Here is a 15,785-nt window from a genome sequence, read left to right as displayed (position 1 = left end):
TAAGCTTTTATTGGTTATCTGTAATATTGTCATTATGCACTAGATGGCGCACTTGCCCAATTTATAAAATAACTGAAACAAAAAATGTATTAATTTTACACTCTGTGTATGTTTTGATAATCGTTCTGAATCTGATCTCTAACAAAATTCTTTCACAAAAATGCAATTATTTCAGCTTTTTGCTAAAAAAATATTTTTGAAGAAAAATTCTCATATTTAAGAGTTTATAAGCAGAAAAAAAATATATAGATAGGATGAAAGTCCCCCCCCCCGTTTTGTTTGTTTGAAAGATGAGCATATGTTCTTTCATTTGATATATTTGTATGTTTATATATTTTTAGAAGAAAGTTTTCTGTAAGGCATTTTGTGAAACTTTTGTGAAAATCCCAAAAAATGCTGGCAGACAACTTAAAAAAAAGGCTGGGGGAATAAGTTAATGATATTTATAAACTAGTGTGCTCAAAAATGCTGAAAATGAATTTAGAAGATACAGTAGGCCTATATATATATATATATATATATATATATATATATATATATATATATATATATATATATATATATATATATATATATATATATATATATATATAAACATTCAAACCTTATATAGTCTCTGACTTTCACCTATAAGGATTAAAGATCTCTATGACATCATTCTGCACTTAATCAGATTTCAGGCTGTGATGTAAATTAAACCCTGTTGGGTTTTAAAAATGGGAGGAGCCAATCAGTTCTGTTTAAATGGAAATAACATCAACACATCAAACAAAGTTGTGCATTTCAAGGCATATCAGTAGGTTTTTAACACCGTCATGCTGCTGAAATGTTATGCCAGTCCCTATACTGATCAATAAGGATAGTTGAGCCATTAACTAGTACAAACCCTTATGTGTGTGCTAGCTGCAGTAAAGGACACATTTAGATACATTTGTAAGGCTTTTCCTTTATTTGTGTGTTTCACCACTATTGTAATCCACAATTTGTTTGGTTCATTTCCAATACAGAAGTTTGTTCTTTCAATCAAATTTCCATCTACAAAATACTAAGACAAAACAATTACTTCATTCTAGCATATAGTATGCATATATTTGGTGAACAGGAAAAGAAGGTACAATATGCACAAAAAAACACAACTATATACAGCACTTATAAAAAATAGCTTTGCATAACATTTGGGTGAAAATACGATGGTCCGGAAGCTTTGCGATGATCTTTATTTGCTAGACAAACTAATTCAGATTTCAGTACACTAAAACTTATCCTGTAAATGGGGTCATAAGTGCTATAAGAGGATTGTGAGAACATTTTGCATCACAGGCACATAATGATAACAGTTAATATGCTTTTTGGAAACTACAAAGTTGTTTACGCAAGAGACTTGCTTAATATTGACCTGGACCATACAAAATCACTAATTCACCCAGTAGAACAAACACAACATACAGAAAGTTACTAAGACCTTTAGGATATTTCATCATTACTCTGACTAATGTATGCATGGCTTTCTAAATACTATTGTGTTTATTTGGTGTTCAGGAAATGCAGGGTCTTCATTGTGCAAAAGACAGAAAATTGTGATTGTACTAATCAGGTGTTTAAAGCTTTGCTGAAAAACATGAATCATAAAACAATACATTTAAATCGTATAAAGTATCATTTTTCTAAATTATCAAGTGATTTGAACGGTTGCACAGACAGGCTGATTGTAATAACAATAAAGAAAATTCATAGAATACATGTATTTAAAAGACACGTACAGTAAATAAAAACACAGAGAACCAGATAAACTGCCCAGAATATTAATATAACACCAGGCAGGATGAACGCAACCAAAATATAGTAACAATGATTACAAATAGATTGTAAAAGGCACAGGTGATATTTGTCTAAACCTCTTCTTTTTGCTTGAATTCCTCTCTTAACCTGCTTCGGTCATATTTGCGAGGCATCAGAATACTGCATACCAGAAACAAAGTTCAACCATTTTGTATATACACACCTCATTTTAACTCTTAAAATCATTGGCACGACAGAAGAGACATAGTAACAGACGAGGAAATACATACAAAGTAACATTTTAACTATTTACACCACAGTTTAGCTCTGAACCACATATGAATGAGATGCATGTGGGCATGAATGCCGACCTCCTACACATTCATGCTACCAATCTAAACACAACACCAGAAAAAAGTACCACCAAACGTTTCATCGATACAAAAAGATTTAGGCTGATTTAAAGGAAAACTCATGAGAACATATGCAGATAAGTAAATTGGTACCACCTAAGCATATCTGGCTTTAGCAACAATAAGAGACGGCAAATTAAATGAGAAAAAAATTTCCTTCAAAATGTAAAAACTCCACAACGGGACAGTAACAATAGATAACTTGGCAGTGTGATTGTCCATGTGTAACAGTGGATTTCCAAGTTGAACATCCTAAAAGTGTTTTTTATCTGCTTTAGAGACATCCGTGTTAAGTCTGATCCAATTTTATAGTCCCAACAAAAGGGGCTTCCGGGTGGTCAAAAAAAGTTGACTGGTACATGCAGAGCAGAAAATAAGAGGAAGACTGATTGTTGGCTAGGAAGAGAAATAAAAATGGGGGTGCGATTAAACAAAAAAGGTTAGAGTACACCACCGAGGTCCATATTCCTACGCATACACGCTGCTGCGCTGCGACTGCTGGGACTGCGCAGGCTGCACAGACTGGGCCTGCAGCTGAGCCTGTTCGGGAATGTGTGTGTGGCAGGAAGGAGGCATTGAATGGGTGTTTCCTATAGGTGTGGGACTTGTGGTGACATCGGACCAGTCTGAATTGGAGTGGGGAGAGGAAGAGGACCAGGGGTCGGGTGATTCGGGCGATGGGGTGAGGTAAGGTAGGTGTTCACTGGTGGGGTGTGCGGGATGACCTGGGGTGGTTCCCTCGGAGCCAGCAGGGGCATAGCTGTGTTGGGAAGGTGGGGTGGGATATTTATCCACAGGACTCTGGCGTGGCTGATAGGATGCCACCTGTCGCACCTGCCCATCCCCCAGGCCGTGCCCGTGCGAGAGGGCATGGTTGTGACCATGAAGGGTGTGTGAGAGGCTGTGCTGCATTCCCACGTCAGGAATGGGGTACATCAGACTCTGGTTGCAATGCAGATGCTGGCCTGCTTGTGCACGGACCTGGCCCTGGTTTTGGCCCTGTGCCTGCATCTGCCCTTGTTGCGCTTGCTTGTGGAGGTTTGGCCCGCCTGTTGTCATCATCTGGAAGGTGACGATGGGTGGCAGCTGTTCTCGGCTCATGGTGACATTCATCGGGGTGAGCATGCCGGGGTTGTGGTGCTGCTGCATGCCCGTGTGGCCTGTGCTCATCTGGTGGGGCTGCATGAGGCTAAACATGTGGCCGTTGTAGCCATGTTTGGCCAGATTGGCCCAGCTCTGCTGCTGGCCCAGCATGTGACTGACAGGGGGCAGCATGGGCCTTACGGATGGGCTGCTCAGAAGAGGGGGAGAGTTTGCCGTGTTGGATGTGACGGCCGTCTCTCCGGCATACGAGTGCGGAGACTCCAGGGAATCCACAGGTGACATGGTGACTGAGCTCTCGGAGAGACCGCCGGCAGGTTTGGTGCCATTCCCCACAGCTCCGGCCGGTGCAACTACGCCCGGTCCCTCTCCTCCAGCGGGCTTCTTCCGCCTCTTCGCTTTCATTTCTTTCAGGTCTTTGGCAGTCCCAGCTGTAACGCCGCCCGCTTTGGCTCCACCTCGTCGATTCTTTTTACCCTGCGGTCCTGGACGCATACCGATGAATCCGTTTCCATTCGCCCCGCAGACCATGGAAGAGTGCCCTCCGCCGTTGCCGATGTGGTTAGGGCCGGAATGTGGGCTGTGCACCAGGTTGTACTGATCCAGCAGACGCACAATGTCATGATGCATCCGCTCCTGGGCAGTATCACGCGGTAGACGGTCAAGGTGGTCGGTGATATCGCGGTTTGAATAGTGATCTAGTAGGACTTGAGCTGCTTCATAACTGCCTTCTCTGGCTGCCAGGAATAAGGGGGTCTCCTCCTACAGCACAATGCAAACAAAAGTGAACCAACAGGACATCATTTATGTACATAAAAATTTTAAACGCTTTAAATCAAAGGGACAGATTATAATTACACAATTACGGTTTATTATTATTTAGATTTCCTTGGAATAAAATGTATATGTTACCTGCATGAAATTAATGGATTTTAAAAAAAGTAAAAACATTTAAAGAAATAAATAGACACAGAAGCTCTTACCTTGTTGTCCTGCATGTCTCTGTTGGCTCCATTCTTCAGTAGCACAAGTGTGGCTTCTACGTTATTGACAGCAGCTGCCCAATGCAAAGACGACTTACCTAAGGGTACGATGAGACCAATCAATAAGATTAAAAAAAGATAACTGATATATGTACCATTTTCTCTGCATTCATTTATCGTACAGACAACATATGTGTCACCAAGTTTGTGAAAACTTTGTGATTTTCTGAATAAGTAATGTTGAGAACATTTAAGAAAACCTTGATAACTTTAATACTGATTGTGAAAGATTGAAATCATTGTGAAGTCAATGAATGAAATAGGCTTTATGCCCAGCTGCACTACTTCCTGAACTTCAGCCAGCGCTTTGTCTACTGTCTGCCATTATTGGACAAACTGATTAATCCAGGTGCATCTGATTATTGTTGTTGTGACACACATGGATTAATTAGTTTGTTTGTGACTACTGAGGTCAGGCACACCTGAATTAATCAGTTTGTCCAATAATGGCAGACAGGAAACAAGGAGCTGGCTGAAGTTCAGGAGTATGCAGCTGTGCATAAAGCTTATTAAACTTGGATCATGAAACTTCACAGACAGGGTCACATTTTAGTTCTGGGTGTTCTTACCATGGTCATCCACAGCATTGACATCTGCATGGCAGTGCACTAATTCCTCTACCATGCCCTCCACTGCCAGTCTGGCTGCCAGGATAAGTGGTGTGGTGCCATCATTCATGCGGGCATCAAGATCTGTGGCCCGGTTACGGATAAGAATCTAAAAAAACATGAAAGATTAGGAATTTTCTTTTTTTTTTTTTTATTTCATACAGATTAAAAATCACAAAAAGGAACTCTTAAGCATAATTACATATGACTTGTTACATTTTTCAGATTTTCCATGACACATAAAACATAAAAGCACATCTTCTCACCTGAAAGACTCCCTGGGCATCTGCCGCCACAGCGGCATGCAGAGGGGTGCGGCCCATGTTATCATGAGCGTTGGCATCGGCGCCGGCGTCCAGCAGCCTTTTGGCAGCATCGGCACGAGCATATCGTGCAGCAAGATGAAGGGCCGTCTCGCCGGTGCGATCAGTCTGGGCATTGAGTGATGCGCCCTGTCCGATAAGGTCGGTGATAACGTTTGGGCCAGGCTCGTCTGCACCACTTTCCTCCTCCTCATCACCCAGCATGCTGCCACAATCAGGACTGCTGCCATTCCGCAGTGATGCCAGCATGAGAGGAGTGAACCCATCTATAAGACAGAGAGAGAATGTACAGACTAAGACAACCTGTTAAATGAAATCCTCTAACTTAGTTGATAGAGCTTAAGGCCACAGGTTTGGTTTACAGAAAAATGCTAATACTTTAGAAATAATAAAATATAAAAATCACCAAAAGCATAAGTATAAATGTAAAAAGAGGATTTTATAGGAGATATAGCAAAAATATTAAATTACCTGGTCCTTTGACATTGACATCCAGGCTGTCCATATCTATATCTGCCTGAGGAGGGGTAAGTGTGATGTCAGCAGCTTTGTGATGTTGCGGGGTCCATTCCCTCCGGTCCACCCCTCCATCCACTCCAATAGGAAGCAGGGGCTTATCCTCCATCTGTGGAAGGGTTGCGTTCAGTTTAATAATACTTAAAAAGGGGTTTCATCACATTAACACTTAGTATATTTAGGGTTTATGATTTCAAGTTCAAAAGCAATACTGTCAAAATTACAACTGTGTGAACCCAGAAGGTAACTTAGGGTTAACTACAATGTGAAAAACCCTAATAAGATTCCATCCTGTCATTTTCATGGCTGGAGATTCAGTCTCTTACCCTGGGTTGTTTAGATGACAGATGATCCTCCTCTGACCAGTGGTGCGTAGAGCTGCCATCCATCATCCCTACATCCTGTGTTTTTTGCATGTTCCTGAGAAAGGTGAAATAAGGAGAAAATTAAATCATCGCAGATGTCATCCGACGTGAAACACTGCCTAAGATTTAGAAGTTCAAGCATCATATTTACGAGATAAACGTACATCAGTAAATCGTAAAATACGACCTAAGTGAAAAGTTCCCAAGAAAACTCAGCCTCACTTACTTCATGCCAAAATCATCCTGGCCCACTGGTTCTCTGCGTTTGCTGTCCTTCTTTGCCAAAAAGCCATCAGGAAGCCATAAAGTTCCATGCTTGCGTTTGCGCTTGGCAGCCAATACACCCAAAACCAGTATGAGCAAGATGATAGCTGCTGCCACGGCAACCAAATACAGCAAAGGGGGTGGAGGAGGAGGGGGTTCAACTGTGGGACAAATGGAGTCATCTTATCAAGCTTTGTAAGAAACTGAAAATATTGTTTTGCTGTGGCCATAAAATGCCTTTTTTGTAGTATACGTACCATCGATGGAGTATAGGGGGTACGGCAGATCAGACTTCAGGGACTGGGCAGCTATGAAGGACGCGGCTTGGACTGCGCTGGACATGCATTCATTCGAGTGCTTGGAACACTGACGATTGTCAATCTCCAGATAAACCTTTGATCTAAAGCACAGAGACATGTCTGAATTACAATTAGTCTGTTTAAATTGGTCACCTAGACCACTTTTATGAAGCTTTGAGTTTTTATTAGAATGGGTGGGTTTAAAAACGTACCCAATGACCTCTCTCCCCAGCTCTCGTTTTCCACGTTGCTTCATCGTGGCGACACCATCTTTCAAGTTGTCCTTCTCGTTCCCATAATACGGGTACACCATGGGTTTCTGCTGGTCGTCCTGCTTCAGCCGAAGGTTGGTGTGCAGGATTGTCCCCAAAGAGCGCAAGAAACCTCTTATGTCATCCAGCAGCTCTTTGGGCTGCAGCAACACCACGATTACAAGCGTGCCGTCGGCCAGTTTGGGAGAAGTGTCCGTAACGCAGTCCAGACCGTCCCAGCCACATTCTTCTGTGTTACAACCCTGGTTACAATGGCCATTGTCATAATGGTCTGCACAGTATTTGTCATATCTGAAGAGAAAATCAGGAGAACGACAAACCGTTAGATAGAGATACATTTACTCGCAAAATGCTGCCACTTTTTCAGGTGTAGGGTATACCACAAAACCCATGTCGTTTGTTGTAAGACAAGTTAAGTAAACTATTTTCTAACATAAAAATTAACCAAGCATGAAAATTAGGTAAATTTACACACAACAACTGTCTGTATGCCCTCTATGTTTTACAATATCCTATATATTGCATTCAACCCAAAATTGCACTTCACAAAAACTATGTTTTATATACCCAGGAACATAATTTAGTGTTTCTCAACCAGGGGGCCTCAACAGATTTCCAAGGGGACCTTAAGATGACTTTAAATTATTCAAAATAAGACAAATTAATATAACTCTGGCATTTTTTGGTCTAGAAGCCTAATTTTGGTCTTGTTTTAAAGAAGGCACTTTAACGTTTTTTTACGGAAGTGAAAATAATTTTTTTAAAGCAGTTTACATTTATTTGTAATAAATAAAAAAATGCAATATAGTATTATTTTTAATTCATGATAAAACTATCAAAAAAACTAAGGTTTTAGGGTTTTCTGCATACTCTTGTCACAAATGAATAAATTACAGTTACTCCATTATTATTACTGCTAAAAGGTTTTGAAATATGACAAATACATTCTTAGACCTTTCCAACAATATAGTTTATTGTGATAGATTAACATTTACATAAAAAAAGTTAACTTGTCACACTCACGAGACAGCTCCAGTTACGCCTGTCACGATAATAAAATTTGGCTGACGGTAATTGCCTAATACATTGTGCCGATAAATTACCTGTTATATGTCTTTGACGTTTAATTCTCATTAATTTTTGGGTTTGTTCATGAAATAATTTTCATACATTGTTGTGATAATTTAAATTAAATCTTTTGCAAGGTTTACCTGGCAGTAAATATTAATACACATAACTATTATAATAATTATTTCATGAATATATCTTTCCAAAACTGAAAATTCTTCATAAGAAATAAACACAATAAATATTTCCTCGTTTATACAGGCGCTGCAGCTCCCTCTTGTGGTTTTTAAAGAGAATCATTGCGATGATCTGAAATCATCGTGATTAGGTCAAACAATCACGATGAGACAATTATTTAATCATTGTGACAACCCTAGCGCCAGTTAATGGGTTAAAATAAGATAAATCAACCCAAATATATAATAATATATTTAATAACCTATATATTTCTTATTGTTCGGTTATTTTTGTAATGAATATACATCTGTCTAGTCATGCAAAGCTACAAATATTGTTTTGGGCAATAGGGGTGCCTTGAATTGAAAAAGGTTGAGAACCACTGATTTAAATGATCTTCATTCATTTGACTTATATGAAAGTTTTAGAAACACCGTACCCTATTCATAAAAATTCCCTGCAATTTATGGATTTACTCATCAGCCCAACTGGTGCCGCAATGAAGAGCAGCGCCTTTTTATGGAGTGTGGTTTAAATGTACCGTCACACATACCTGCAAGGGCCTTTCGCGGGAGGTTTCTGGCATTCAAAGCTGTCAAAAAGGCAGCCAGCATTGTTACATTCTGGGTCACACTTTCCATTACGGAATAAATCCCAGCAGGGCACAGAAGCTTTGCAGTTCTCCCAGGTGTTTTTCCAGTGCAGCGAACAGTCGCCTCCGTCCCACTCGCATTCCGAGTTTTTACACTGCGGGTCACATACTTTGTCTCCTGCCCGTTGTTCACACTCCACATATGGGCAGGTAGGGGGAATTTTAGGAATTGTAGAAAAAATCTGACAGTCCGCCCCACTGTATCCAGGTGCACAGCGACAGCTAAACTTGTTGGAATCCCATGAATCTGGGATACAGGTACCTCCATTACGACACATGCAAAGCTTTGGAAAGATCTCGCAGCGTTGGCCAGTAAAACCACTTCTGCAATGGCATTGTGGGCGCCCCTGCATGTCCACGCACTGTCCACCATTCTGGCAATGGAGGTCACAGGTGTAGTCGCCACAGTTGAAGCCAGTGAAACCCTGTAAGAAATGAAGCAGCCGTCAGATGCAAAAAAAAAGGCGTCACAGCAACCAAATCAGAGCGCTGAGCTATCTAGAGACAAATGGCTAGGCACATTTTTCACACAGCAACAGTAAAGAAAGGAGAATATATCATTGGGTTGAGACAGCAGGGTTGGGCGATACAGTTAAAAGAATGTTAATGGTAAACAACACTGCATTAAAGGGACACTCCACTTTTTTTGAAAATAGCTTCATTTTCCAGCTCCCCTAGAGTTAAACATTTGATTTTTAGAGTTTTGGAATCCATTCAGCTGATCTCCGGGTCTGGCGCTACCACTTTTACCATAGCTTAGCATAATCCATTGAATCTGATTAGACCATTAGCATAGCGCAAAAAAAATAACCAAAGAGTTTTGATATTTTTCCCATTTAAAACTTGACTCTTCTGTAGTTACATCGTGTACTAAGACTGACGGAAAATTTTAAGATGCGATTTTCTAGGCTGATATGGCTAGGAACTATACTCTCATTCTGGGGTAATAATAAGGACTTTGCTTTCGTAACATGGCTGCAGCAGGCGCAATGATATTACACGGCGCCTGAAAATAATTCCCTTGTTAACTTTCAATAGCAAGGAACTATTATAATAGCATTTGCATGGTTGGCTTTGTTATTAGGATGTTACTGACATTTCTAGTAGCAGTAAAATCATTGCAAGTTATATTATACATATATTCAACCGATCGCCTGTTTCTTCTTTAAGGATCAGTCTTTAACTTCATACCTGATATATGCAGCCTCTGTCTTTAGTGCAAGCATGAGAATAAGAAAAAAAGACAAACAGCCTTAAGAAAAGGAAAAAGTTACAAGCAAAGCAAAGAGTCACATGCACTCACATCAGCTTGTAAGAGAAAGATCAGACAGTATAGTAAAAGACAAATCAGATATTTGAATGTTCTCCAACACCTCTCCGAGAGAAATTAGTGAAAATTAGTTTTTTTTACTGTATAGAAATCAAGGTAACATACAAAACATGACAGTGATCCACTGACTAAGAAGGGAGAGCATGCACACGTGCATACATAATAGCGCAGCACTTACAGGCTGACAGGTGCAGCTGTATCCATGCCCCGAACTCATGTTCATCGAACATTTGCCATTGTGGTGGCACGGCTTGGACTGGCACAGATCCACCATTGACTCACAGTGTCGACCTGTCAATGTAAACAAGTTATTGTGAATCATCTCAAACGATAACACACAGAATAAAGCAATATATTTGCGTTTCTTTCTTACCTGTGTAACCGAGACGGCAGCGGCACTGATAGTCATTGGCGAGCGGGACGCAGTCGACAGTGCCAGGGGGGTGGCAGGGTCCAGACAGACATTCATTTACATCACCCTCACAATGCATTCCGGTAAAACCAGGAGGGCAGGAGCAGGTGTACCGGCCCAAACCATCCACACACTGCCCACCATTCAGACAGCTCGGGTTCAACTCTGAGGCACACTCATTTATGTCCACTTCACACCGCAAACCTGCAGAACAAAAGGTGAGAGGATGCTTACATAATGAAACGCTTCTAAAGATTCACAAAAATAGGCAGGCAGTAGGCGGTACCTTTGGTGCCGTGAGGACATGCACAGGAGAAACTGTTGACCAGGTTAATGCAGGTGCCTCCGTGGAGACAAGGATTTGATTGGCACTCATTAACATCATATTCACAGTTCACACCCTGATAACCTGCTTTACACTGATAGAGAAAGATTTGGATATCAAAAGACAATTCAATCACATTCTAGTATACACTAAATTACAATAATAAAGCTTTTTACAAATTTAAAAGTGAGGTTACCTGGCAATCATATCCTCCCTGATAATCCGTACAGGTCCCTCCATTTCTGCAAGGGTTGGACAAGCACTCATCCACCGGCAGCTCACAGTAACTGCCAGTGTAACCTATCTGACACCGACACTCGTGTGTGTTGCCTTTGTCCACGCAGCGTCCAGCATTCTTACATACCTTGTCCACCATCACACCTGGATCACAAGCAGACCCCAAAAGTTGTTTAATTACACTTATCAAATACCCCATATGCACAGTATACCCACACACACACAACAATACCGTTTTAATCATCATTATAGCTCAAAGTATTTCATGTCTCACCCTTGTTGATGGCAACAGCCTGACAAGACATGCTTGGGATGTCGCAGTACAGGCCTGTCCACCCAGGGATACAACTGCATCTCCAATCCATCTCCTTCTGGCTGCATGTACCTCCATTTTGACACTTAATCTGACTGCACACATTCACTATTGACTGTTGAAGGAAACATAAATCATTATCTAGTTTGACAACAATCAGCAAATAATAGATTGCAGAACACTTAATAACAAGCATTACTACTACCACACATGAAAACACTTAACTTATGGCAAATCAAAGTGAGCCGAGTAGCTGTGACTTTCCAGTTATTGGTGCTAACTGGATAAGGGATTTGTGCTCACAAAAGCTATTTTAAACCAATAAAATATCACAGCTTAGTATAATTAACATAAATATTTATTATAGAAATTTGGCACGCCGTTTTAGGATCTTTCCTAATTTGGAAATCAACCATTAAAAATTTCCTGACTTTTCCACAGTAACATGTTTTATGGAACTTAAAAGCAGATTGGTTAATATTTAGGGTATGGATTAATATATGTAGTTATGTAATTATCTAGACATTGTGGTACAAATAAAGTTCATGTTCCAAGAGTGGACTGTTTGTACCTCGCAGGTTTTTCCAGTGTACATCAATGGGCAGGTGCAGTGGAACGTCCCCAAGCCATCTATGCAGGTGCCACCATTTTTACAGGGCTGAGAGTCACACTCGTTCAGCTCAAACTGGCAAAACTGACCCGAAAAACCACGTCGACAGCGGCAGTAGAAACCATTAATTCTGTCCACACACGATCCGTTGTTGAGACAGGAGCTGTGGGGGGATAGAGGAAACAAACATTGGATTGATACATTTACAAAACATACAGTATGTAACAAGTCCAGCACTATTTAAAAAAAAATTTTTTTTATAAATTACCACAACAACAAAAAAAGACACAGAATCTAAAACATATGCTTTAATATATTATATTTTATATAAAAAATAATAAATAAAATAAAAATATAAAATATTATATTTGACATAATATATTATTATATTTACGTGTCGGTGCAATCTGGGATATCGCGTTCACAGTTGATCCCATCAAATCCCGGCGGGCACTCGCATGTGTAGCTGTTCACGTAGTCCGTGCAGCGGCCTCCGTTCCTGCAGGGGGAGCTAATGCACTCGTCCAGCTCCTCCTCACAGCGCTCCCCATGGAAACCAGCTCTGCACTCGCACAAGAAACGCCCCACCTTATCTACACAAGTACCACCATTACGGCAAGGATCTGGAAAAGAGGAAAAAACAGATTAGGGCTGCTAAGTATGACACAGGACAGCACGGGTCATTTAGTGAAACATTTTTCTAAGAACATTGTGCAATACTCTTTGTAAAGGGAAAGTTCCTGTAACATAACATTGCTAAATGGCATAATGGTTTGTACACTGAAACTTTCAGTTTAAAACAGCAATGTTCAACCAGTGGGACTGTGCACTTACTGGAGCTGCAGTCATCGATGTTGGTCTGGCAGTTGACTCCACTGTATCCAGGCTGGCATTCGCAGTGATAGCTGCCCATTGTGTTGATACACTGAGCGCCGTTCTGACATGGGTTCTTCCTGCATTCGTTTACATCATCTGTACATTGGGCTCCTACACACACATAACACAAATTTATGTTGTGGATTATTCCAAGACTTCTGAAAAAAGGTGGGTCATGTGGGCTAGGTAAAATGTATTGGGGTCACTGCTTAAAAGTAACAGCGAAGGCACTGTTTGCACCTGGTTTTAAGATCCATCTATGGTGTAATGCTGAGACATTCTGGCCTTTACACATGGGGGTAACATGCATATCAAACGTATCTCCGACTATATGCACCACAGTGTGTTACTGTGTGTAAATGAAAATTAGTAAATGATCCCTCATATTCTGGACAGATTCTGTGTTTCTAAATTTTACAGAATAATCGGATCACCCAAATTGAATCTCAACAACATGTTAAAAGGGTTAAATAGAAGCACAAACAGAGATTATTCAAGCACTTGCCTTCCCAGCCACTGAGGCACGTGCAGGTGTATGAGGTGTAATCCTGGGACGGTCGACACGTGCCTCCTCTCTGGCAGGGTTGAGATGCACATGGGATCAACTTCTCCTCACAGTGTTTCCCTGTGTATTTAAAAAAAAAAACACATCCATAGAGTGAGTGATGTTAAATCACTTTAATGAATCCAGAGATGAAACTGTGATCCATGTGAATGTGTGTCACCTGTGAAAGGTAGAGTGCAGATGCAAGTGTAGCTGTTGATTTGATCCAAGCAGGTTCCCTGATTCAAACAAGGGCTTGAATGACATTCATTTATATCTATATCACAGTTGAAACCTAAAAGAGAAAATAGCACAAATAAGGTGACTACAATATCTATATAATGCATTATTTACACATCTGGCTTGACAAACATATTAATACAACATATAAAAATGCAAGTGAAATTTTTGCCCCTTTACCTCCAAATCCACGGGGGCACACGCAGGTGTAGCCGTTTAGACGGTCATGACAGGTTCCACCATTCTCGCAGGGGTTCGACTGACACTTGTTCTTTCTCCGTTCGCAGTTCTTTCCCTCCCAGCCAGCCTCACATGCACAGCGGTACCTATGCCCACAAACACACTCGGCATTAAACTAAATTAAGCCAGGAGATTAAAAAAAACTAGTCAGCAATGCATAGCGGCTGTCCCTACCCATTCTGCTGCTCAACACACTCTCCGTGCTGGCATGGCTGGGGGCTGCAGTAGTCTGCACCAGTGTGACACAGAGGACCATGCGTCCCTGCCGGACACAAACACTGAAAGCCGTTGATCTTGTCCACACAGGTCCCTCCACTCAGACATGGCATTGAGTTGCACTCGTTTATCTCCACAGTGCATCTTTCCCCTGAGACAGACAAGAGAAAACAGTGAAAACTGGGTGACAATCTACACAGAAATTGTAAAGAATGGTTCCAGAATGAGACGCATTAGCACACATTTGTATTGTTGTTCATGTGTGAGTGAACAGACCTGTGTATCCAGGTTCGCACACACATTTGTACTCATTGATTCCATCCTCACAGAACCCGTGCTGGCAGGGATTACTGGCACAGTCATCATTGTTAATCTCACAGTTCACACCTATGTAGAGGAGACAAAGACGATGTAAGACAGGTACAAAATACTCGAAAGCAAAACTGGCAGATGAAAAGACCGAAAAGACTTAAGGCAGTCTGAGTTAGACTGTGTTTTCTGGGTGTGTTGTAAGGAAGCTACTTTGTGTCCAGCAGGGGGAGTAGTGAACTCTGTTTTCTTTGAGACCCTTAACAGTTCAACAAAATAAAGCAAGTTGCTGGGTGGTGTGTCGGGATTTTGGATATCTTTTAAATTGTAGCATGTTATGGAAAACAATTTGTTAAAGGAGACATATTATGATTTTTTTTTCATGTTTAAGTGCTATAATTGGGTTCCCAGTGCATCTATCAACCTAGAAAATGTGAAAAAGATCAACCCAGTAACTTATGCTGCGTTCCAGGCAGGTTTTTAAACCCGTGAGTTACGACTTCAAAACCACGACTCACGACCTTATGCGTTCCAGGCAGCCCGTAACTCGTGTTTTTACAACCTTCTACCGGTGAAAGTGCACTGGAACGGCAGTCAAACCCGTGACTTCCCACCCGTGAACTCGTACTAGATCGATGTACTCCCAGTTCAGAGTCGTGAGGCGTGGTTTTGAACTCGTGAGTTACGGGTTACGGGTTGCCTGGAACGCAGCATTAGTTTTGGTGAACTATTCTATGCAAGCATGTGAAAAAATAGATCACTGAAATTTGGCTCCCCCAGTGATGTCAGAAGGGGATAATACCGCCCCTTAATCTGCACTATCCAACCACAGCACTGCCATTTAGTGCAGAGATCAAATCATTTGCATTTTAAAGGACACACCCAAAAACAGCACATTTTTGCTCACACCTACACAGTGGCAATTTTAACAAGCTATAATAAATTATCTATATAGTATTTTATTCTAAAACTTCACATATGTACTCTGAGGGCACAAAAAATTTATTTGACATCTTCAAAAAGCCTTGTGAAATTTGAGATGTATGGTGTAGACCATTTTTTATTTAAATGTGCAAAGATACGTCATTCGAATATCCTCTTGATACTAACATCATGAATGCATTAACATACGTAACTCAAGTTACGTAGCGTGATAACAGCTTGTTCAACAGCTAGAGGTCATAGAGGGTGGAAAGATGTAATCGAAACTAAACTACCACAAACAAGCTTTGCTAGTAACATACAACAAGGCC

At 40.9% G+C, this 15,785-nt stretch overlaps 1 protein-coding gene across 2 annotated transcripts in view; it reads right to left on the bottom strand.

Annotated features, from left to right (window-relative positions):
- Positions 1-926: 926 nt before the first annotated feature.
- notch2 (notch receptor 2) overlaps positions 927-15,785 on the bottom strand; it is a 51,770-nt gene continuing 36,911 nt past the window's right edge. The window contains exons 12-34 of one of the 2 annotated variants that reach the window (XM_065246762.2): positions 14,500-14,610; positions 14,182-14,374; positions 13,948-14,093; positions 13,709-13,822; positions 13,489-13,608; positions 12,942-13,094; positions 12,502-12,730; positions 12,069-12,270; positions 11,459-11,612; positions 11,144-11,328; positions 10,909-11,041; positions 10,584-10,826; positions 10,389-10,501; positions 8,782-9,305; positions 6,924-7,274; positions 6,670-6,812; positions 6,375-6,594; positions 6,110-6,203; positions 5,739-5,892; positions 5,211-5,533; positions 4,906-5,053; positions 4,277-4,374; positions 927-4,055 (exon numbers count right to left, since the gene is read on the bottom strand). In XM_065246762.2, coding sequence (XP_065102834.1) covers positions 2,661-4,055; positions 4,277-4,374; positions 4,906-5,053; positions 5,211-5,533; positions 5,739-5,892; positions 6,110-6,203; positions 6,375-6,594; positions 6,670-6,812; positions 6,924-7,274; positions 8,782-9,305; positions 10,389-10,501; positions 10,584-10,826; positions 10,909-11,041; positions 11,144-11,328; positions 11,459-11,612; positions 12,069-12,270; positions 12,502-12,730; positions 12,942-13,094; positions 13,489-13,608; positions 13,709-13,822; positions 13,948-14,093; positions 14,182-14,374; positions 14,500-14,610 — 5,546 coding nt within the window. In that variant the 3' untranslated portion in view covers positions 927-2,660. The remainder of the gene's footprint in view (positions 4,056-4,276; positions 4,375-4,905; positions 5,054-5,210; positions 5,534-5,738; positions 5,893-6,109; positions 6,204-6,374; positions 6,595-6,669; positions 6,813-6,923; positions 7,275-8,781; positions 9,306-10,388; positions 10,502-10,583; positions 10,827-10,908; positions 11,042-11,143; positions 11,329-11,458; positions 11,613-12,068; positions 12,271-12,501; positions 12,731-12,941; positions 13,095-13,488; positions 13,609-13,708; positions 13,823-13,947; positions 14,094-14,181; positions 14,375-14,499; positions 14,611-15,785) is intronic. The other variant, XM_065246763.2, reaches the window with a different exon arrangement.

Source organism: Paramisgurnus dabryanus, chromosome 11 (assembly GCF_030506205.2).
Source record: "Paramisgurnus dabryanus chromosome 11, PD_genome_1.1, whole genome shotgun sequence".
Lineage (NCBI taxonomy): Eukaryota > Metazoa > Chordata > Actinopteri > Cypriniformes > Cobitidae > Paramisgurnus > Paramisgurnus dabryanus.
Note: the sequence above shows the minus strand (reverse complement) of the source record. Positions and strands in the feature narration are given on the sequence as shown.